This window comes from Balaenoptera borealis (assembly GCF_965194805.1).
Source record: "Balaenoptera borealis genome assembly, chromosome: 3".
Taxonomy (NCBI): domain Eukaryota; kingdom Metazoa; phylum Chordata; class Mammalia; order Artiodactyla; family Balaenopteridae; genus Balaenoptera; species Balaenoptera borealis.
The window spans coordinates 49,531,271-49,557,081 of record NC_138866.1 but is presented as its reverse complement, the minus strand read 5'-3'; the positions used below and the strand labels follow the sequence as shown (position 1 = coordinate 49,557,081).

Sequence of the window (25,811 nt, the reverse complement as noted above, 5' to 3'; positions counted from 1 at the left end):
TTTCCTTTCCTCATCGAATTGCCTTGACATCTCTGACAAGAATGAACTGACCATATATCCCCCATTATGATTTCAATGGTTTTAGCTTCCATAATAATTTAGAATGATATAGATTTAGATATAAAAATTAATTTGTACAGTGGTTCAATGACTTTTTGAAATAACAAGATAATTTTTACCTCCACATCTTGAACAGTCCTTGGTTGGGCCATGCATAATTTATTAAGCAGCTGAAAAATCAGCTCTTCAATATAATAGAGAGACTCTTCATTAGCTGAGAGATTGGGATGTACTTGCTCCTGAACCTTTAAAAAAAAAAAGTTCTCAATTTAAGTACAGACAAAATGATATTTATTAAACAAAAGTCAGAGAATCTTATATAATTTATAGTATTTTATCAGAATGGTCACTCAAATACAGATATAAAACACAAAAAATGAAGAAAAACCGTATTTGTTGGTCTCTGTAAAGTCTTAACTCAGAGTAGTGGTTCTTAATCTTTTCTAGACTCTGAAAATCAGCTGAAAGCCACTGGCCCCTCTCATCCTTACCACCAAAAAAGCATATGCACATAAAATATTCTATACAATTTCAAAGGAAGCATGGATACCCTGAAGTTAATTAATAAACCTACTATGTACCAAGATCCCAATCAGGGAAGACATCAATCACTCTCACAAAAGTCCTGAGGCTGCTAAATTTCTGTGATAAGAGGAGAGGCAGCCATCTGTGATAACTTACGTGATAACCTTGTACAAGGTTTGGGTTTTGCCCTTCCTGTGACAATTATAATCCTAATGTCTTCTCTCCCCTTTGAGTAGAGCTACTGCAGTGCCTCAGTGGCTTGCCTACAGGCTTCAGTGGATTACATGTGACAGTGAAGCCCAGGTGCTAGGGGTGGGGTGGAGGAAGCTGTCAGCTACGTGTAGGCCGGTGGTGGAGCTGAAGGCACAATCTGCCCTGTCCCTGCTTCCCCACGGAGGTCGGGCACAGGTGCCCTGCTCCAAGTTGCATTTTCCCTTCCCCAGAAACAATGCCATTCTTGCTCCCATTCCTCCACATCCTCCTCTGGCTCAGTTGAAAGCCATGCCACTCTGTTTACAGATAAAAAGTTCAGGTGCTTTTGGCCACTGGTCTTGGATCTGCCTTCTCTTTCCAGTGGTGAGATCCCACTCCAGAGGCGTTTTCTGAGAAAGGCGGCTGGGGCTGGTGGCTATCACTGCAACGTGACGCCAGTGCTGTACCGCCTACGTGAGTCAGATGCTGCTCTGCAGGCCGGGCGTGGTACCAACCAACCCCGCTCCCCCAGGTAGGCAAGGCGCAGGACCCTCTTCACTTGGCCTGCCGACTCCATTACAAAACCATTTTCCTACAGTTCAAAAGCAAGCCACCCCCACCCCTTGCCCTTGTCCAAAGGGCAGAGCATTTTAGTAAGATCTACTTTGTACATCTCTAGCAATAGTTAAGTCCCTGACGTTGGGGCCAAATTCTTATTGTGAGACATACATATCCATCCGGCCTTCCCCAACTGTTCCTCCCAAATCTACTTTCGCTTTGGATCTGGGCCGGGTACCAAACAGAAGACTCTTTTTTGATCATCAGCTACTGCTTGAAGCCTGTTTTCTACAAGGACTCCAAAGGCTGAAGTCTCCCAGGGCACAACGTGAGGACAAATTTCTCATCAGATAAACGTGGGCTCAAGGAGCTTTCCTTTGTTAGTATCTTCCTCAGACCCTGTTTTCCCACTGTATTCCTCTGACCCCCTTTTCAGTCAACAGGTGAAGTTCTCCCAGCCCATAGAGGCAGTAACATCATCTTTTGCGTCTCCTCTCCTTTGGCCATCTTGGGAAGCAAAATATTATTTTTTAGCCCAGGCTTCACAGCCACTCTTCGTGGGCAGCCCCCATCTGGACTCCAGACCCTGGCCTAGGTGAAGTCAGAGGCTTTCTGACAGATTTCTGAATGGATATTACAGGGATGGAGGGGCTCCCCAACCTGCTGTAGGGAATAGCCTGAGAAGACATGTGTTTGGAATCTTAATATTTTGGCACATGGCTATGTCCATTTTAAGATCTCTGGTGGGTTTGAGATATTCAGGTGTGGATTAAAGGGACAAGGAGTCTTTTTCTTAGCTAAAGTGTTCAAATACTGTTTTGAACAGTGACAGCTGTTCTTTATTGCCAGCCCTTCTGGGCATCTCACCGCCACACCACCTTCTCTAGTGTTAACAGGATCTCTGGTCTTAGAAGCCTGCCTTCAGTTCCGAGCTACCCCAAGTAACTGACTGGCCTTGGTATTGGCTGCAACCTTGTTAGAACCACACAGGTTCCACCCTCACCTGGCCGGCCTGGTTACTTGGGCCAGTGGGTGCAAGTGACCCTTCCAAGGAACAGGTGTTGATGACTTCAGCATTCAGGGACCCTTTGTGTTCCCCCTTACCTAGAACCCTTAGACTACTCCTTCTATTCTCTTCTCCCTGGAAGCCTCTTTCCAAGAGCCCTATTTTTTAGAGCTGAACTGCACAGATTATAGCTGCTATCATATTTAGTCAAGGAAGAGAGAAAGAAGGCTCTCAGGCACTAACTTTCAACTTCTCTCAAGCCAAACCAGTTTAAAATGGAAACTCTAGCAGAATGAACTGGATTTCCATTTTCTCATGTCTACCTGTCTTCCCCCTATACTCTAAAGTTACCTGTTTCTAGCAAGACAGAAGGGAAGGAGAGGCACGCCTAGCAATACTTGCCCCCTCCGCCCCCATGCCCTTCTTTGAAGGCCTCAGCTCAGCTGTTCAGGCCACATCTCTCCTCCCCAGGCTCTTCTCGCTCAGCTTGGTATCCAGCATCCTGAATAGTCCTCAGCAGATTCATCTTGTGGGCTCAGATTCCGGATTCTCAGTTGAAGGCAAGGAGCCAGATTCTCCAGCTCCCTGCAGGCACCGCAGGAACACTTAGGGAGAGGAGGCTGGCTGGGGGCCTAGGAATGTATGTGCCTGTCTGCCTCCCTGGCAGGCTGGGGAAGGGTGCAGGGCTCAGCGCACTGAACCACAGGAAAGGCTCACAACCAGTAGCAGTATCTTCCAGGTAGGACTATCCTGGAAATAAGTGCGTGTGAGATTGAGAAATTTCTCAGAGTAGGTTTTTTCCACAGCTGTTGTAGGATTGCACATTTTAGACCAATCTTGTCCAGTACTTTTCCTGTCTTAACTTTCGTATTTTTTTGTTAAGCCAACAAGCCAAGAATTTGGCCCTACGGGGATCCATGTGGTAGGCAATAGCTGCTCTTTGGCCAAGGCCTTCATAAAGGATTCGGTCATCCCATTGTCTGTTCCCTAGCCCCACACCCAGGTGAAGACCGCGGGGAGGGAAGAATTTTGAGGTCAGTACAAACCAAGTAAGTCTGTAAATTAAAGCTGTTAGTTTTCCTCTGGGAGGGCATTTTGCATCAGGCCTGGGCTATGTGCAGAATCAAACCTGGCTGTGAGTTAGGATAGGCACCATTTGGGCTTCCCTGGTGGCGCAGTGGTTAGGAATCCGCCTGCCAATGCAGGGGACACAGGTTCGAGCTCTGGTCAGGGAAGACCCCACATGCTGTGGATCAACTAAGCCTGTGCGCCACAACTACTGAGCCTGCGCTCTAGAGCCCACGAGCCACAACTACTGAGCCCAAGTGCCACAACTACTGAAACCCACGTGCCTAGAGCCCGTGTTCCACAACAAGAGAAGCCCCTGCAATGAGAAGTCCGCACACTTGCAACGAAGAGTAGCCCCCACTCGCTGCAACTAGAGAAAAGCCGCGCACAGCAACAAAGAACCAAAGCAGCCAAAAATAAATTAAAAAAAAAAAAAAAGAATAGGCACCATTAAATTTGGGGCCCAGAACACTGGGAGAAAGAATTGTGTAGTATGTCATAAAGGTCTTCAGTGCGTCTGGGCCCACCTTACTACTTCTGGGCCAGCCTGACTGCCGATGTCCACATTAGCACACACTTGAACCCCTCTGCTAAACTCTAGCCCTGCTCCCTTATGTAGGTCAGATGTTTGGCCTCTGGGTTTGGGAAGAGAAAACTGCCATGCCGAGAACTCTCAGGCCCTGGAGTTGGGTATTGGCTCTTTTAGCCAGCTTTTGTGGGAACTGTCTTTGATTGAACCACTAAAGAAGCAAAGGGGGTATGTATGAGGTTCCAGCTACCCAAGACAGACCAGATGTCCCTCAAAAACAGCTTGGGTTCCCAGCTACAGACTCTACGAAAGTAAATCAAACCTTTTACCTCACTTTTTTTCTTTCCAAATTTATTTGCTTTTAAGAACTATAAACTTCTGGCTATTGTTTTTCTTGTTCTTGGGGCCCCTGGGTAGACAGACACAGCTTGATGATTTCAGAGCAGATACAGGCCAAGAAACCAAGGCACTGAGTGCTGAGTCCAGACAAATGATACTTATATACACATCCAAATTTGAAGAGAAAATGTGTTTCTTTAGGTTTCAAACACTGTAATAGATATAAAACAAAAATAAAAACCTGCTGCAAAGTTAATAAATAAAATAAACCTACTAGAAGTCTGTGAACACTAGGTCATGAACCCTAGCAACAGAGGTATCCCTGAATAACCATACTACTTTATACATTACAGAGGTGCTCTATGAAGTAGGTGCTAGTCAGATTTCTTTTACAATGGTATATGCTGCTTTCTGTCGCCACACAGCTGTGCTGAGCCTCTTTTGTTGTTAAATTTCTTTTTTTTTTTGGCCGCACCGCATAGCATGCGGGATCTTAGGACCCCACCAGGGAGCAAACCTGCACCCCCTGCAGTGGAAGCACAGAGTCTTAACCACTGGACCGCCAGGGAAGTCCCTGTTGTTAAATTTCTTAAAATTAGAATCTAGTAATCTGTCCTAAAAAATAATCCAGTCAAACTGAATATGAGGAAAAAGAAGGTAAAAAATAGTGCCTAGCGTTATAGTAGGTGTCATGTAAATATCTGTTGAAAGAATGATTAATAGAAAAGTATTGTTCTAATGCATGGTATTAGAAGGATATCAATGCCACTGACATAAAAAGTAAGAAAAAATTTTGAATAGTCTCATAGTTATTTTGGAAAACTGATGCGGTAGTTAAAAATCTTCCCACAAAGAAAACAGCATTAAGGTGACCACTTCATCTAAATTCTCAAAATTAAGCATAAAATTGTTCATTATAGCCTCTTGCATTTTTAAGTTCATAGACACTTCAGTGAAGTCTTTTCTTTCATTAATATCAGTTATTTGTGTGTCCATTCTTTTCTTGATCAGTCTCTCAGGGGTTTATCAATTTTATTAATCTTTTCAAGAACCAACTTTTGGCTTTGTTGATGCTCTCCATTTTATGTTTGTTTTATATTTCATTTATATGTTTCATCTTCATTTTTTCTTCTGCTATTTATTCTTTTTTTCTAACTTCTTGGGATGGATACTTATTTTCAACCTTTCTTCTTTTGCAATATGTATATTTTGTCTAAGAACTACTTTTGTAAAAAACCCACAGATTTTTATATGGAATACTTTTGCAGTCATCCATTTCAAACTAACTTCTAATTTCCATTATGGTTTCTTCTTTAACTTTGGAATTTAGAAGTATACTTCTTAATTTCTAAACACACAGGGTTTTTTTTTTCACGTTATCTTTATCGATTTCTAGAATAATCACATTGTGGTCAGAAAACATACTTTCTATGATTTCAATTTTTTTGAAATATGTTAAGACTTGCTTTTATAGCTCATTGCATGGCCTAGATGGCTTCACTGACAAACTCATCAAACATTCAAGGAAGAAATGCAACAATCTTAAGCAAGCTTTCTCAAAAATAAGTAAAAAAGTAGACTTCTCAAGTTATTTTGAGGCTAGCCTTGATATAAAAACTCAAAAAGATGAAAAGTACAGCTCGTTTTCACTCATGAACCTAGAAACAAAAGCTTAAATAAACTATTAGCTAACTTAATTCTGTAATATATTTTAAAAAATTATACAACATGACCAAGCTGGATTTATCCTAGGAATGTTAAGTTGGCTTAATGTTGGAAAATCATGCAAAGTAATTCACCATGTTAACAGATTAAGAGAGAAAAATAATATGATCTTAAACAGATGTAGAAAAAGCAGATAAAAGTTTGAATATTCACACATAATCAAATCTCTTAATGAACTTCCTGAATTTGGTAAAAGATATCTACAAAAAAGCTACAAGAAACATCATAGTTAATGGTAAAACACTGAAAGCTTTCCTTTTGAGATTAGGAAAAAGGCAAAGATACTAGCTATTACGATTTCTATTCCACATTGTACTGGAGGTCCTGGTCAGTGAAGTACAGCAAGAAAAATGAAAGTATAAGAATTAGAAAAGAAGAAACAAATTTGCCGATGATTTGATTGCCCACTGTGATAGCTAATTTGATGTGTCAACTTCTGGGCCACCGGGTACCCAGATATCTGGTTAAATATTATTTCTGAGGGTGTCTCTGAGGGTGTTTGTGGATGAGATTAACATTTGAACTGGTAGACTGAGTAAAGCAGATTGCCCTCTCCAGAGTGGGTGGACCTCATGCAATCCACTGAAGGCCTGAATAGAAGAAAAGGCTGGGTAAGAAATAATTCTCTCTCTCTGCCTGACAGCCCAGGCTTTTGGTCTTCTTTTGCTTTTGGACTAGAACTTGGACTAGAATTACACCATCAGTTCTCCTGGGTCTCCAGCTTACTGACTGCAGACTTGCACTTCTCTGCCTCTATAAGAGTGTGTGTGTGTGTGTGTGTGTGCGTGTGTGTGTGTCTGTGTGTATTTCTGTTTCTCTAAAGATTCCAGACTAATACACCCATGAAGGAAAATTAAAATATTGTACACATAAATTATTTCAATTCATAAAAATAAAATGTTATTTCTATGTAACAGCAACAAAGTTAGAAAATAAAATTTTAAAATAATATCACTTATAATAGAATAAACATTATACCATGTATTTTGGAATAAATCTTAGATAGGAAGTACAAGACTCCTAGGGAGAAAACCAGACTCTGAGAAAAATTAAAGATCTAAATAAATGAAATAAAATACCATGTTCATGAATTATCAGACTTAATATTGTAAATATATCAATTCTCCTCAAACTGATCCATGGAGTTAATAAAATCACAGTCAAAACCAAACAGTATGTTTGGTTAAAATTGAAAAGATAATTTCAAAACTTATATAGAAATACAAAAAGCTAAGAAATCAGTCATATACTCTTAAAGAAATATAAGTACTTGCTCCAATTATTATTGGAATTTATTACAAAGCTACAGTATTTAATAATGTGATACTGATATAATGATAGACAAACAGATGAACAGAACAGAACAGAGAGTACAGAAACAAGCCCACAGATATACAGACCCTTGATGTATAACAAAGGTGGCATTATGGGCAGGGGGAAGATTGTTGAGGGACGCTGGGGCAAGTGGATGAATAGTGAACAACTGGATACCCATATGGAGAAGAATGAAATCAACTCTTATTCACACTTGATACAAAAATCAATTTTAGTTGATTTTAGACCTATTAAATAGACCTAATAAAGTTCTGATAATATAAAACAAGATAATAGATAATTATCTTAATGACCTCAGGACAGAAAAGGATTTACTAAACAGAACACAAAAATTACTACCCAAAGTGTAGTAATACCAAGTGTTGGTGATTATGTAGAAAAATGGGAACTCTCACACACTGCCAATGGCGTGCAAAATGGCTCTATCACTTTGGAAAACTTTGCCATCATCTACTAAAGTTCAAGATAAGCATACCCTATGATCCAGTAATTCTACTACTCAATATTTTATATTCTTTAAAGCTCTACAGTCCAATACAGTAGACACTAGCCTCATGTGGCTACTGAGCACCTGAAATGTAGCTCTACTGAACTGGAGATGGGCTATAAGAGTAAAATGTATACCAGACATCAAAGATCTAGCACACACAAAAAATGTCAAATATCTCAATAATTTTTATGTTGACTATATGCTGAAATGATTAGATTTATTGGGTTAAATACATTATTTAAATCAATTTCATCTGTGTCTTCTTATGTTTTTAATGTGGCTATGAGAAAAGTTTAAATTACATATGTGGCTAATATTATATTTCAATTGGACAGCACTGCTCTAGAGCAATAAGCACAAACGTTTACCAGAAGACATGTACAAGAAGGCTCATAAAAAACATTATTGGTGGACTTCCCTCGTGGTGCAGTGGTTAAGAATCCACCTGCCAGAGCAGGGGACATGGGTTCGAGTCCTGGTCTGGAAAACCCCCATGCTGCAGAGCAACTAAGCCCATGCGCCACAACTACTGAGCCTGTGCTCTAGAGCCCATGCTCCACAACAAGAGAAGCCACCACAATGAGAAGCCCGCACACCACAACAAAGAGTAGCCCCCGCTCGCCCCAACTAGAGAAAGCCTACAAATTGGAAGGAATTGAGAAGGAATACAAATTGGAAAAGAAGAAATAAAATCGTCACTATTTGCTGATGACATGATACTATACATAGAAAATCCTAAAGATGTCACCAGAAAACTACTAGAAGTAATCAATGAATTTGGTAAGGTTGCAGGATACAAAACTAATGCACAGAAATCTCTGGCATTCCTATACACCAACAACAAAAAATCAGAAAGAAATTAAGGAAACACTCCCATTTACCATTGCAATAGAAAGAATAAAATACCTAAGAATAAACCTGCCTAAGGAGGCGAAAGACTTGTACTCAGAAAACTATAAAACACTGATGAAAGGAATCAAAGATGACATAAACAGATGGAGAAATATACCATGTTCTTAGATTGGAAGAATCAATATTGTGAAAATGACTATACTACCCAAAGCAATCTACAGAGTCAATGCAATCCCTATCAAACTACCAATGGCATTCTTCACAGAATTCGAACAAAAAAATCTTACAATTCGTATGGAAACACAAAAGACCCCGAATAGCCAAAACAATCTTGAGAAAGAAAAACAGAGTTGGAGGAATCAGGCTCCCCAACTTCAAACTATACCATAAAGCTACAGTAATCAAGACAGTATGGTACTGGCACAAAAACAAAAATACAGATCAATGGTACAGGACAGAATGCCCAGAGATAAACCCATGCACATATGGGCACCTAATTTACGACAAAGGAGGCAAGAACATACAATGGAGAAAAGACAGCCTCTTCAATAAGTGGTGCTGGGAAAACTGGACAGCTACATGTAAAAGAATGAAATTAGAACACTACCTAACACCATACACAAAAATAAACTCAAAATGGATTAAAGACTTAAATGTAAGACCAGACACTATGAAACTTTTAGAGGAAAACATTGGAAAAACATTCTTTGACATAAATCAGAGCAAGATCTTTTTTGACCCACCTCCTAGAGTAACAGAAATAAAAACAAATGGGACTTAAACTTAAAAGCTTTTGCACAGCAAAGAAAACCATAAACAAGACAAAAAGACAACCCTCAGAATGGGAGAAAATATTTGCAAATGAAACAACAGACAAAGGAGTAATCTCCAAAATATACAAACAGCTCATGGAGCTCAATATCAAAAAAACCAAACAATCCAGTTAAAAAATGGGCAGAAGACCTAAACAGACATTTCACCAAGGAAGACACACAGATGGCCAAGAGGCACATGAAAAGATGCTCAACATCACTAATTATTAGAGAAGTGCAAATCAAAACTGCAGTGAGGTATCACCTCACACCAGTCAGAATGGCCATTATCAAAAAAGCTAGAAACAATAAATGCTGGAAAGGGTGTGGTGAAAAGGGAACTCTCCTACACTGTTGGTGGGAATGTAAATTGATACAACCACTATGGAAAACAGTATGGAGGTTCCTTAAAAAACTAAAAATAGAACTACCATATGACCCAGCAATCCCACTACTGGGCATATACCCTGAGGAAACCATAATTCAAAAAGAGACATGCACCACAATGTTCACTGCAGCACTATTTACAATAGCCAGGACATGGAAGCAACCTAAGTGTCCATCTACAGATGAATCGATAAAGAAGATGTGGCACATATATATAATGGAGTATTACTCAGCCATAAAAAGAAATGAAATTGAGTTATTTATAGTGAGGTGGATAGACCTAGAGTCTGTCATACAGAGTGAAGTAAGTCAGAAAGAGAAAAAAAAATACCGTATGCTAGCGCATATGTATGGAATCTTAAAAAAAAAAAAAAGTGGTACTGACGAACCTAGTCGCAGGGCAGGAATAAAGAGGTAGACACAGAGAATGGACTTGATGACATGGGGAGGGAGCACGAAGCTGGGGCGAAGTGAGAGTAGCATCGACATATATACACTACCGAATGTACAATAGTTGGCTGGTGGGAAGCAGCAGCATAGCACAGGGAGATCAGCTCGGTGCTTTGCGATGACCTAGAAGGGTGGAATAGGGAGGATGGGAGGGAGGCTCAAGAGGGAGGGGACATGGGGACATGTGTATGCATATGGCTGATTCGCTTTGTTGTGCAACAGAAACTAACACGGTGTTGTGAAGCAATTATACTCCAATAAAGATCTATTAAAAAAAAAAAAGAACTACAGTGATGACAGTTCTGAAAAAAAAAAAAAAAAGAAACAAAGGAACCAATACAGAAGAAAAGCCAAAGGAATGCCCAGGATGAAGTAAGGGAAAATTATAAGATGAGAGCTGTACAACACGCATAAAGGTCACCAGTCTGATTAGAGCAGATCAGAAGGCTCTAAGAGAAGCTATCTCAAGAAGATGAAATTATCAGAGTACCTGATGGACCTAAAACTCTTGAGAGGATATTTAAACAACTGGTAGAGAGTTTGAGCTTAAATTAATAAATACATAGAAAATACACAAACAAGAAAACAAGACAATTATTAACTTCAGTAAAAGTAAAGGGTTAGGTAGTAAGGAAAAAGTAGTTTAACTATAAATAACATATAGTATAGTATATGGTCATTATTTATGGTCATAATACTATAAACTCTGAATACTGATCCAACCAAAATTAAGATATAACCATGGGGTGGGAGGAGAGACAGGAAGTATATGTGGTTGGAGGGGGAATGTATATGTGTATTGAAAAATATTAAATCCTTACCTTCCAGAGTAGGAAATCAACAGATAATGCCCAAAACAGAAAAGTCATAAGTAGCAACAGAAGCACTTTTTTTCCTTAGAGACACAGAATACTGAAATGAATCACTTTGAAAAATTAAAGGGGCTGCCTCTAGGAAGCAAAAAATGTTGTGAATAGTGAGGAGGTAATGCTCTTTATCATAACAAGCCTTATAGAGCTATTTATCTTTTTTTTCCCATGAATAATTTTGATAAAATACAAAGAAATTTACAAGGAAACATGATAAGTAGGGAAGTGAGAAAGAGGAAGGACACATGAAACTGGAGACAGTAAGTAAAAACTACTCTTTGAAGAAGTCTGGATAAGAAGAGTTTAAATAAGGCAATTAGAAATTCATATAGGACTAACATCCAAAAAACCTGGCTTTATATTTTTTTAGAAATTCCAAATAGATTTGGGAGAAATAAATATTTCCTCTTACAACCTGCACTTCTTTCATATAACAAGAGGAAACTTAATTACATCCTACCATGCATTTCTATTAGATCAACAAAGACATTTTTAAAAATATAAAATAAACATTTATATTGGAAGTTCAGCTTGGAGTTCATAAGGCTGTTTGTTATAACATCCTTCCATAAAAGCCAAGGGCCCTAATCAGTAAAAATGACTGTGCATGAGAATTAAGATAATGTCTAATGGATTTTTTTCTATGATTATGATTTTAGTAAATAACCTACAAAGCAACCTTAACACTGAGCATCTGAGTTTCTTATGCTAAACTTGTTAAACTGAAAATATGAAAAGTCATAAAAACAAATATAGTGTTAAAATCCCAGCCATAAATAATAAGGACATCAAGATGACACTGAAAGATAACCATATTTTGTACTTTCACAGTATTTACTATCTCAGCACCCTGAGAGACAGTCAACATAAAATTACCACATCAGAACAAACTAAGTTTTCAGATTTTTCTGAAAGACTGGTCAGAAAAAGAGCAATTAAAATAATTTTCAATCTTTAGCAGTAGATTAACAAGTCAGACCTGTATTTTAGTTACACCATATTTTCAAATTGCCAGAAGGTACTTCCTTATACACACACTGTAAACAGAACAGTCATAATACTATAGATTCATGCATAGATGCATATAAAAGCATTAAACTTTATTTTTAATTGATAAACACTAGGTTTGACAAATTTCGGAAATGCTATTTCCTAATATATATATTTTTTCAGTTCTCCATACTCACAATCAAACACAAAAATCTTGCTAGTGCACTTGTTCAATCAACTAACATTTGCATTTCTGGTACAATGTAGAAATAAATCCCTCTGGATGCACAGTCTGTTCATTTACTTATGTCAAAATCTTTATTCTACTGGTAAGATTTCTGCAAGGATGCAAGTGCCTCAAACACCAATTAAGAATACTGGAAGTTTTGTTTGTTGTAAGAGTTAAAATTCAATTTAAAAAGAAAAAGCAGCAAATTTCATCCTAAAGATATACTAACTACTATAAAATATTGCTCATAGAAATTTTTAAAAACCTAAATAAATGAAAATTTAAACTGTATAGGTTTAAAGACTCAATATTGTTAAGATGTCAATTTCCCTCAAATAATCTATAAATTCAACACAATCCCTATCAAAATTCCAGGGTTTTTTTGGTAGAAATTGACAGGCTAATTTTTAAATTCCTATGGACAGGCTATACAAAGGTCTTAGAATAACCAAAACAACTCTGAAAAAGAACAAAGTTGGAAGGCTAAAACTACCTGATTCCAAGATTTTTTATAAAGCTACAGTAATCAAAATAGTGTGGTATTGATGTAGAGATAGGAAAAAAGGGACTCCCCTACCAGTCCAGTGGTTAGGACTTCGCCCTTCCACTGCAGGGGGCGTAGGTTTGATTCTTAGTCAGGGAACTAAGATCCTGCATGCTGCACGGCCAAATAAATAAATAATAAAATAAATAAATTTTTAAAAGATAGGAAAAAAGACCAATGCAACAGAATAGAGAATCCAGAAATAAAAACACAAATATAGACAAATGATTTTTTTGCTCGTTCATGCAAATTTTATTTATTTTTTAACATTTTTATTGGAGTATAATTGCTTTACAATGGTGTGTTAGTTTCTGCTTTATAACAAAGTGAATCAGCTATACATATACATATATCCCCATATCTCCTCCCTCTTGTGTCTCCCTCCTACCTTCCCTATTCCACCCCTCTAGGTGGTCACAAAGCATCGAGCTGATCTCCCTGTGCTATGTGGCTGCTTCCCACTAGCTATCTATTTCACATTTGGTAGTATATATAAGTCCATGCCACTCTCTCACTTCGTCCCAGCTTACCCTTCCCCCTCCCCGTGTCCTCAAGTCCATTCTCTACGTCTGCTAGACAAATGATTTTGATAAAGGTGCAAAGGCCTTTAGCAAAGGAGAAAGGATAGCTTTTGCAATAAATGATGGTAGAACAATCAGATAACCATATACAAAAAAACCAAACATAACAGATACAAAATTATCTCATCATATATAAAAATTAACTCAAATAGATCATAGATCTAAATGTAAAACCTAGAACTATAAAACTTCTGGAAGAAAAAATAGACGAAAAAATTTGTCACCCTAGGTTGACCAAAGATTTCTTAGACACTAAAGGCACAGTCTGTAAAAAAGCAAATGGATAAACTGAACTTTATAAAAATTTAAAACTTTTGCTCTTCAAAAGATAATATTAAGAGTGGATTGAATATAATCAGGGAATCAATGAACTAATAATATTTTATAGTAATAAAACAATATATTTTGGTCTTTCTTTTAAGAACTGAGGAGATTTTCTCCATAGGAATAATTTAATTCTTTAATTTTAAACTATATTAATGTGTACACTGAATGCTCTAAGTTGAAGCCATCATTCTCAATTAAATAACACTACTATGACAATACTTGAACTAAATTTTAAAATAAAAATAAGCATTTTTTCTTGGTAAATAAGCTATAACTCTGTCAGAAATTATTAACTAAATGTGTATTAATGTATTAGCTATACTTTTTAAGGTGAAGTTGCTATAGTATTTAATGTATATATAGAAAGTGAGAAGAAATGAATAAGTTGCAGATTAGACAGAATTTAGAATTAGGTTAGTTTTGAAAAATGAAGTTGTCATATATGGGTTCTAGCACATGTCACCATAAAAATTATGGAGATCATAAAATTGTAACCTGGTTAATTTGGGATGACGGATATTTTGGACTAATAGTGACAACATAAATACATTTTAAGACTAGTATACATGTGGCATATGGATTCGTGGGAAGAATGAAAACCTAAACTATATAGTTTATAATCCATAACTATTTTATAGTATTCAAAGATAAGGTATCATTATTGATAGTATTAAATACAGTTACCATGAACATTGATGGTTCAAAACATTTTACTGGATTATGCAATGTTAACCCAGAATTTGTTTTGATCCTTGGATGTATATATATATATAATAATGCCAACTAACTTTATTTACTTTCTTGTTTACATGTGGGGTTTTTTGTTTTTAAAAATTATTTTGTTAAAAAAATCCCAATAAAGATTTACTGCTATTTTTAAAGAGGTAATATTAAGAGAATAAAAAACTACAGACTGAAAGAAAATCTTTGTATATAAAGGATTTATAGTTAGATACATAAAGAACCCTCAAAACTCAACAATAAGAAATCAAACAAATTAACAAAAAAGGGCAAGGGATCTGAACAAACAGTTCACCAAAGAAGATATATGGATGGCAAATAAGGACAGGAGAGATGCTTGACATCATTAATCATCAGGGAAATGCAAATTAAAACAAGATACCAGTATAATAGCCCTATTAGGATGGCTAGAAATAAATTTAAATACCAAGCACTGGCAGGAAGAACTGGAATTCTCATATGTTGCTGCTGGGAATGTAAAACTGTACAACAGTTCAAATAGAAAACAGTGTGACAGTTACTTAAAAAGTTAAACACACACCTACTATCTGATCCAGTCACTCTTCGGTAATTACCCAAGAGAAAAGGAAATATATGCCCATACAAAGACGTGTATACAAATGTTTACAGCAGCTTTATTTTTAACAGCCAAGATATGAAAACCAAATGTACATCAACAAGTGAATGGATTAAAAAAAAAAAAAAAGTGGGGACTTCCCTGGTGGTCCAGTGGTAAAGAATCCGCCTTAATGCAGGGGATGTGGGTTCGATCCCTTGTTAGGGAACTAAGATCCCACATGCCTCGGGGCAACTAAACCCACGTGCCACAACTACTGAGCTCGAGCGCCTCAACTAGAGCCTGCGTGCCGCCAACTACAGAGCCCACGCGCCCTGGAGCCTGTGTGCCACAACTAGAGAAGAGAAAACCCGCACGTCACAACTAGAGAGAAGCCCGGGCACCACAACGAAGAGCCTGCACACCGCAACAAAAGATCCTGCATGCCTCAACGAAGATCCTGCATGCTGCAACTAAGACTGCATGCGGCCAAAAATAAATTAAATAAATAAATAAATAAATGATGAATAAATCTTAAAAAAAAAAAAGTGGTATATCCACACAATGGAATGCTACTGAACAATAAAAAGGAATGAACTATTGATGTATGCAACAACATGGATGGATCTCAAAATAATTATGTTGAGTGAAAGAAGCCAGGCAAAAAAAAGAATATATACTGTGTGATTCCATTACCAAAAAACTCTAGAAAAAGCAATCTATAGTGATAGGAAGCAAATCAGTGATTGCTTGTGGATTAGAGGTCAGGAGGGATGGGAGGGAGAATTATAGAGCATCAAGAAGAAATCTATGGGCTGAAGGATATACTATCTTTATTATGAATGTTTCACTTAAGTATACATACATAAAAACTTATCAAACTGTACACTTTAAATATGTGCAGTTTATTGTATGTTAATTCTCAAATAAGTTATTTAAAATAATATAAAAATTCATATTCTGAGGTAGCATTTTTCTGATCAGGGTGTATAATCAAGAATTGAAACCACAGTTGTACACTATGAACTCATTAAGGTCAGGAACTATTTCTTATGTTTTTGGTCTCTTCCTATTTCCCCACTCCTTTATTCCTAACACAAAGGTAATTTAGCACCATGCTTTGCATAAAGAAAGCACTCAGTAAACAGCTAAATAAATAAATAATAAATAACAGCTGCTAAATAAATTCATGGTAGCAAACAGATTCCCTGGACTTGCTGAAATTCGGAGACTGGGAAAAATTAAGAACTCCATTAACTTTGGTTTTATTTCATTGGATATGTACCTGAAGACTCAGTTATCCCATATAACATTATAAATGAGGGGATTCCCACCGCATGTTCCTCTATTACCACTGTCTATTAATATTCACTTCCCACTTAGATTTAGTGTTCTTAATTAGGTGCTTTCTTGACAGGTTTTCAAGGTGGATTTTTTTTTTTTTTAATTTATTTTATTTATTTACTTTTGGCTGCGTTGGGTCTTCCTTGCTGCGCGCGGGCTTTCTCTAGTTGCGGCGAGCAGGGGCTACTCTTCGTTGCGGTGCGCGGGCTTCTCAGTGCAGTGGCTTCTCTTGTTGCAGAGCACAGGCTCTAGGTGCGCGGGCTTCAGCAGTTGGCACACGGGCTCAGTAGTTGTGGCCTGCAGGCTCCAGAGCGCAGGCTCAGTAATTGTGGCGCACGGGCTTAGTTGCTCCGCGGCATGTGGGATCTTCCCGGACCAGGGATCGAACGTGTGCCCCCTGCACTGGCAGGCCGATTCTTAACCACTGTACCACCAGGGAAGTCCCCAAGGTGGGTTTATTTAAAATGCAGAAAGTACAGGCCAGGAATCTCATTCTATTTAGCTTAATATTAGGTTAGGGCTTACCATAAAACAATCAAAACATACAGGAAAGACTATTAGCTGAAACTGAAAGTTTTCTCATTAAAATTTTCTTTGATTGGAATGAAATGGCAAATGAACTGTAAGTACCTTCCCATACAATCAGGCCAAGAAAGTACAGGCTAGATCAATGGTTCCCAACTTGTTCCAGTGGCAGAGCATCTGGACGTCACCGTGCTCTTAGAAGAATATAAAATATTAAGATACTTACACTTCATCATAGTAAGCAAGAAGAATGTTAATAAAAATGACTATAAAACTTAAAAACTATAGGCACATGTTTGTAAGTAAAAACAAAATGTATCATAAGCAGTTCTCCCTGTACAACCTCTATATCTCTTGTCTATTTATTTTACAATCCTGCACTACTCATTAGCAAATAAACTGCAGCACGTACCACAGACTTAAGAAAAACTTAGGAGAAAAAAATAAAATTGAAAAAAATTAATAGTGGCTTTTTTCCCTGTGACCTGGGGAAAAGATCACTATTACTAAATATGTTTTATTCAGTCAAAGTTTAAGACTCCCTGGGCCAAATACCCATGTCCTTCAGCATACTACCAAAACTACTATATGCACTCTTTCTTCAAGAAGATCTGCCGGCAAGGTGCTTGCACTCAAGGAGTAAATAAAGCAGGTTCTCCTTTCCCACCTCTCCACAACTGCCCTCCTCCCACTTAACTGAAGAAAGGCAGATCTCCTACTTATCCTGAATCTTATTACGGTGCATTGCTCTGCAGTGCAATAAATAAATAAATAAATTCTATGACACAAAACAAGGAGACAATGATAAATATTTTTCATTTAACTTTGCTTCTTCTATCCCCTAGCCTACTGTCAAAAAATACACTATAATGCAGGGAAAAGCTCATGAGAACAAAGAAAAGAAAGCATATTTAAAAAGTACTAAATAGGACTTCCCTGGCAGTCCAGTGGTTAAGACCCCGTGCTTCCACTGCAGGGGGTGTGGGTTTGATCCCTGGTCAGGGAACTAAGATCCCGCGTGCCGCACAGAGCAGCCATAAATAAATAAACAAACAAACAAAACTAAATACAGGCAACATCACCTTATTTCATTCAGGAGAAAAAATTCAAAGCAAGTTTTCACACCTTATCTATCTTTCTATCTTACAATTAGAATTCAGAAGTGAGATGGTTGGCATGTGACATGTATTAACACATTCATTTGAATTGAAAAATAAAGTCAGACTTTGTCTGAACAAGATAAATACAATAGGCTGGTTGGCTTGACAACTAAATTGACTTTACCAATTAGGTTATGTGGGGATACTTTCCATAAAATAGTGAGTGTGGTAGGCAGAATTCTAAGGTGGCTGGCTCCCAAGATTCCCACCCCTGGTATACATGCCCTGTACACTCCTCTCCCCTTGAATGTGGGCAGGACCTGTGAATATGATGAGATATCACTCCTATGATAATATTACCGTATATGGCAAAGGTGACTAAGGTCTGTAATCAGTTGATTTTGAGTTAATCAAAAGGGAGACTATCCTGGGTGGGCCAGACCTTAATCAGGTGAGTCCTTCAAAAGAAGGTCTAGAAGTGTGAGACAACTGACAGCAGCAGATGCAGTTCTGCTGGCCTTGAAGAAGCAAACTGACATATTATAGGGAGGGTCATATGGCAAGGAATGGCAGCAGCCTCTGGGAGCTGAGGGCCTCAGACAGGCAACTGAAAGGAAATGAATTCTGCTAAGAACCACATAAGCTTGGGAGAAGACCCCGAGCCTCAGATGAGTGAGTCTGCAGCCCAAGCCAAAACCTTGATTTCAGCCCATGGGACCCAAAGCAGAGAATCCAGCTAAGGCATGTCTGGACTTCTAACTTACAGTAACTGTGAGATAATAAATGTGTGTTGTGTTAAGCCACCAAGTTTTTGATAAGTTGTTATGCAGCAACAGAAAATTAATACAATAAGCTAGATCTACAGCTCCAAGGATTCAATGAAAATATATTTAAAGAGTGTGATAAGGTAAAATACATCTTATGAGTAAATAGTCATGGCTAAGGTATATTAAAGTTAATACTATTTTTATTTTCCCAATCTTTCTTGGATATATTGGACTAAACAAGGTACTTCTAAATAAAAAAAGTGAAAAAGTAGCAGTAATAGTAATTAGTCATTTGACTAGTCCTAGAAAATCTAGAAAATGAAAAAGTGAATAACTTTAAAGACCAGGTAACACGTCATTTTTCAAGTCAGGTGCTTTATGATTATTATTTTTCAAAATTCATGACATTTATGTTCTTTTGACCAACTAAGTACTACTAATAACTCAACCCAAAAGGAAGTTTTAAAGCTTTATGGTCATTGGGGAAATTTTTAAAAATTCAGTATATAGACATTTTTGTTGTTGCAAAGAAGTATAAATACAAAGGAGGGATCAATCAAAGACTTTTAAACATAGAAGTAAATATTATATTAGAATATAATTATGTGGGGAAAGTAGAATGAAAAGTTCACAGAGAAAAAAGAACAATGTAAATTTCCAACCATTAAAAAAGCACTTTGTCATGTATATTTTAAAAGGATGAACAGTATGTATTTCATTGGGTACATTTTTTTTTAATTACCTTACCCTTTTATTTTTTTAACATCTTTATTGGAGTATAATTGCTTTACAATGGTGTGTTAGTTTCTGCTTTATAACAAAGTGAATCAGCTATATGTATACATATTATCTCCCTCCCATCCTCCCTATCCCACCCCTCTAGGTGGTCACAAAGCACCGAGCTGATCTCCCTGTGCTATGCAGCTGCTTCCCACTGGCGATCTATTTTACATTTGGTAGTGTATATTGGGTACATTTAAAAGACTAATGGGACTATTTTATTTTATTTTTTATTTATTTATTTATGGCTGTGTTGGGTCTTCGTTTCTGTGCAAGGGCTTTCTCTAGTTGTGGCAAGCAGGGGCCACTCTTCATCGCGGTGCGCGGGCCTCTCACCATCGTGGCCTCTCTTGTTGCGGAGCACAGGCTCCAGACGCGCAGGCTCAGTAATTGTGGCTCACGGGCCCAGTTGCTCCGTGGCATGTGGGATCTTCCCAGACCAGGGCTCGAACCCGTGTCCCCTGCATTGGCAGGCAGATTCTCAACCACTGCACCACCAGGGAAGCCCCTATTTTATTTTAAAACATCAGTATTTAGAAAACATATAAAACTGTATCTTCTGAAACTATTTAAACTTAAAGATGAAAAGTTTTAGATGTCAACATAAAAATGTATAAATTTTTCAAAATTCTTTTGGGATACATAGCAAAAAAGTTAGAAAACTCCTTTTAAGAGAACGAATCAAGACTCGGTGTTGATTAGACATGAACCTGGTGTGAGAGGGAAGGAACAGATGATGCCTAAATTCCTAGGTTTCTGGCTTGAGAACTGAGTACTGTATCATTTATACTGGAGACATAAGTTTAGGGAAGATGATAATAAGCTTGGATTGGGACATGCTGTGAACATTTACATATGAATGTCCAGGAAGCAGGAGGTGCAGATAGGCTGCAAGAGAAGGCCTCTTCAAGAAGATGATGTTTGTCTGAAGACTTACAGGAGGTAAAAGGGCCACTCATGTTTTTATCTGCAGGAAGGTTGCTCTAGGCAGAAGAAACTCCAAGTACAATGCAAAAGCCCTGAGACTAGAACATATCTATGTGTTGGAGGTACAAGGAAGCCAGTGTGGTGCAGGAGTAGAGCAAAAAAAGGTCAGCAGTAAATGAGGTCAGTGAGGTAAAAGGAGAAGCGGGGGGAAATACCAGACTGCAGAGGGCCTAACAGGCCACTGGGAGGACTTCGACTTTTATTCTGAGAAGCACTGAACAAGGTTTGAGCAAAGGAGTGACATGATCCCACTTATCTCTACTGTGTTGAGAAAAGACTGAATGGGGCAAGGGTAGAAGAGAGGAGACCAGTTAAGAGGCTACTCTGATACTCCCAAAGTGTTCCCAGGTGGTACAAGTGGAAGAGTGAGAAATGGTGACTGAATATTGCTATAGTGTGAAGTAGAGCTAGAAGGATTTGCTGACAGATTAGATATGGGTTATAAAAGAAAGAATTCAAGAATAACTCGATATTTTGAACAACTAGAATGATGGAGTAGCCATTTACTAATGTTGGAAATATTACAAAAGGAGCAAGTTTTCAGGGGAAGAGAAAGAGCTCAGTATTAGTTGAGATGCCTATCACACATCTTTGTGGAAGTGTTAAGAAAGAAACTGGATATCCAAGCTCAGGAGAGACACCTGAGCCAGAATTATAAATTGGAAACCATCAGATAGAGATGAAATGTGAAGCAATGAGGCTGGGTGGGATCTCCAAGAAATCTACTGTAAATAGAAACAGGAGTCCAAAGACTAAGCTCCAGGGAGGTCAGGATGATGTAGATGGGAAGATGAGGAGATCAACAAAGGAGAAGAACTAGGAGGAATAGTCAGAGAGGGAGAAAACCAGCAGCGTTTGGTGTCCTGGAAGCCAAATGAGGAAAAGATTTCAAAAAGGAGGAAGAGATAAACTATTAAATGCTGCTAATGGGTCAATTAAGAAAAAATTACAAAGCGCTATGTAAGTAAGAAGTAGTATTTGAGTTTACAAAGTGTTTTAATGAAGAAAACTGGCGTAATGAAAACTTTACTTGGAGATCATAGTATTGCTCATATCTAGATCTTGATGTTATTTTCATTGTGTTGTGTACACATTAAAATGTGAAGTGCATAACACTTTACACATTTCTAAAGCTTTCTACTTACTATATGTTCTTATGTAAAAAAAAGAAAAGAGGGACTTCCCTGGTGGCGCAGTGGTTAAGAATCCACCTGCCAATGCAGGGGACACGGGTTCAAGCCCTGGTCCAGGAAGATCCCATATGTCACGGAGCAGCTAAGCCCGTGTGCCCCAACTGCTGAGCCTGTGCTCTAGAGCCCGCGAGCCACAACTACTGAGCTCCCGTGCTGCAACTACTGAAGCCCGCGCACCTAGAGCCCGTGCTCCGCAGCAGGAGAGGCCACCACAATGAGGAGCCCACACACAGCAATGAAGAGTAGCGCCCGCTTGCTGCAACTAGAGAAAGCCCACACACAGCAACAAAGACCCAACGCAGCCAAAAAATTAATAAATTAATAAATAAATTTAAAAAAAAAGAATTTTAGGTTGTTAATTTTTAACATGACTCCATGAGACAATGCTAAATCCATTACTTCCATTAAAATTCCTTCCTGATTCAACTATGCAGGCTAACAGAGGATATAATCAAACTACTGCTCCCTTGAAAGAAAGGCCATGGTTAATATAAAAGATATACACTTGATTTATGTCAAGTGGTAACAAGTAATGCTTTGGATACTCAGCATAAAACACTTTAATCGAATATTATTGCTCCAAATATACCATACCAAAATTAAACTGAAAACAGAAGAAGACTACTAAATCATGGCTGAGAGGAAGCTAAATGCAGCAAGCTAAAACGCATTCCTAACGCTCATCCAGTTCTGGCTGAACCCCTTGGGTCAGTTTGGGGCATTATTAGTTTGGAATAATTCCAAATGACTCCCTAGAGTTCTACTATTATATTCAGTGGCTTTAGGAAATCCAGAACAGGCCTCATGTCACAAAAATCATAGTTTCTCCTATTCCTTTTAGTTGGAGTTATCTTTTCAAAGAAGCAAGTTTGAGCAAGTTCATCTAATTAATTTGTCACATAAATAACCCTATAGACCTTCCTATTCACAGGTAGAGACCTTAACCTGGGTCTACACTAGAGTCTCTCAACTAGCTCATCTCTTTCTAAAAAAAATTTATTTATTTTTGGCTGTGTTGGGTCTTCATTGCTGCACGCGGGCTTGCTGCGTTGCGCAGGCTTCTCATTGTGGTGGCTCCTCTTGTGGAGCATGCGCTCTAGGCGTACGGGCTTCAGTAGTTGTGGCACACGGGCTTCAGTAGTTGTGGCACACGGGCTCAGCTGCTGTGGCTTGCAGACTCTAGAGCAAAGGCTCGGTAGTTGTGGCACACAGGCTTAGGTGCTCCGCGGCATGTGGGATCTTCCCAGACCAGGGCTCGAACCCACGTGCCCTGCATTAGCAGGCAGATTCTTAACCACTGCGCCACCAGGGAAGACCTCATCTCCTTTTCACTTGGTCTTGGTTCTTTAAATCAAATCATGTTCCTACTTTTCCCTAGGGCTCAAACCCTTTCTCCCCCTTTCTTTGTTTTGTTAATTTCTATTGATCTTTCAGATAATTAACTTCTTTACTGTCTGTCTCTCCCAGGCCTCTCTGCCACAGCCATTTAGAATGGAAGCTTTATGAGAGCAAGGCCTTGCTACAACCTCAGTATCAAGAATAGCACCTGGCACACAGGAGGCACTCAATAAATATTTGAATATATCCTCCAGAACTCAGCATGAATGTTACTTCCTTAAAGAAGCCTTCCTTGACCTTCTTATGTCAGTAACACCAATTTCATTTTCTCAAAGGACCCCCATGCTTTTCTTCTGGGCCCCAGGAAAGATCCAGCACAATCTTCTAAAATAGTTCCAAGAGATATTAGTACAAAGGCATAAACACTAGAATCTTTCAGATTTCACAAAAGCATTTCTGAATCAAAATCCTCAACCTTCTTCCCCCCCTGCCATAGACTGCTATTAATTAACTCAAACATTCACACCTCTTGAATTTTAACAGATATCTAAGAGCAAACTGTAATGGTTGAGGTGGGACGTCGATATTTAACCTGAATGAAATTAGACTCAGGAACAAGGTAATACTACCAATTCTTTCTAGCTCTCTGTGACATTTGTAACTACAGATAATAAGACAACAGACATTTTCTCTTCCTTGGCTAGCCTGCTGAATAATGCCTTACAGAAAAGGCATCTACCATGGAAATACCAGGGACTAAAAAACCTGCTAAAATGATTTTAAGGCATGTTTCCCATATATAGAATGCCTACACTGATTTTTCTCAGCATACAATCGAATAGCACATGCACAAAGTACCACAGGCATTTCAAAGACACAGGTAATAAGCTGCATTTACAAATATATCCCACACTCTTTTTTCCTCCAAGTAATATGATAGCTTCAATCTTCCCGGGGAGTAGTGATGAAGACATTTATGTCTCTGGCTCTTTTAGGAAAGATACATAATTTAGCAGTAATGTTAACAATGCATGTGTTATCCATTAGTGGTGTCATTTCGCTCTACTTTACCCTTTGTAGTTCTGTATGTACTTAAATGTCCTGGTGAAGTTCTGTTTTAACAGTTAAAGAACAACAGCACAACAAAACAAAAAGAACACATTTCTATTTCCAAAATTATTTTTCCTTAAATCTATTTCTCTATGCTCGTGTTTCTTCTAGTGAAATGAATATTTAATGCTGGTTTAAAAAAATCCCTTGTGTTTTCAGTCAGTAATAGTAACTTTGTCAAATACATGTATTTTTTGGTTTCCAGAAAAATCAGCCAAAACTTGAAAATAAGCAAAAGAGATAACTAGGTGTTCTTCAGTGCAGTGCTATGCTTGAACCTTTGATTACTTTCTACTGACTGGGCTATTTTACAAATTGATCAGATTAACTTAGAGATTTTTGTCTGGTACAGAGGCAAAATCTAATCAGCAGGAAAGACAATCCCAAACTTACTGCTTATGTTCTTGTAGGACATTAACAAACTTTGTGTCCAACCCCAAAATCTTACTTTAATATTCTTTTATTAAGTTGCCTATAAATACCTACCTCCTCCAATTTTCATTTGAAGTGGGTCTAAGATCTCATGAGTTCCCTCATTAAGTAGTAAGTTGAATCAAAATTACTGATACATGTTCGTTCACATCGGTATGAGAGTTGTGACTTTACCTTTCTGAAAATTACATTTTAACAGTTTTGGAGGTTCCATCAAGATGCCCAAGTGAACTAACCTCACAGAGTTAATTAAACAACCTTGTTCTTTTCACACACAGAGATATTCCTTACAAAACTTTGAGCTCATAACTGCTATCTCATTTACATAAACCAAAACCTCAAAGTTTATAATTTTCAGTCTAAGTGGTAAACACCTTTAGAGCAAGGCCTTTACTTTTATTCATGTTTGTATTCTTAGGATCCAGCTTGGTGCCAAGTACCTAAAATGTGTTCAATAAATGTTAAATGAAACTAGCGTACACATGTTTGATGGCAACACCAACTGGAGGAGAAAAATCTTAGTAGTCTAATACTATTGCTGCTTCTACTATTAATCCTAGCAGTCTTTGTAACAATCTGGTCAGCTGGAAGAAGGAAACCAAATTCTAGATGCCTTGAATGTGAAGACAGAGCCTCCCCATAAGTGGTAGGAATCCCTTGTACAAAGACAAGGGTGGCAAGTATAGACCAGAATTTAACTCATCCTTCAAAGAAAGAGTGAACCTTGAGCTCTTTAAGAACTAAAACTCTTAGCAAGCACTACAAACCTACATGTCGCAATACCACAAATACCACAAAACTGAACATAGTCTGAATTATGAACACCAAAAACATAAAAAATGTCTTCCATGGGAATATACCTCAATTCTAGAATAACAGTAAATTAATCAATTAAATAGAAACTGCTTCTTGAATTCACCTCAAAAGACCAGATTTTCTTTGCTGTATTTATTCCATAAGCAAAGGATATATAAGAACTGTGGAATAAGAAAATAGAGATCTACAAGGCATCCGAGTTCCAAGAAAACAAGCACAACATATAAATGCAAAATACCAGACTCAAAGCAATG

The 25,811-nt window shown here is 38.0% G+C and overlaps 1 protein-coding gene across 4 annotated transcripts in view; it reads right to left on the bottom strand.

Annotated features, from left to right (window-relative positions):
• SOS2 (SOS Ras/Rho guanine nucleotide exchange factor 2) overlaps window positions 1–25,811 on the bottom strand; it is a 100,007-nt gene that overhangs the window by 72,436 nt on the left and 1,760 nt on the right. For all 4 annotated transcript variants that reach the window (XM_082384801.1, XM_082384803.1, XM_082384802.1 and 1 more), the window contains exon 2: window positions 180–305. In XM_082384801.1, coding sequence (XP_082240927.1) covers window positions 180–305 — 126 coding nt within the window. The remainder of the gene's footprint in view (window positions 1–179; window positions 306–25,811) is intronic.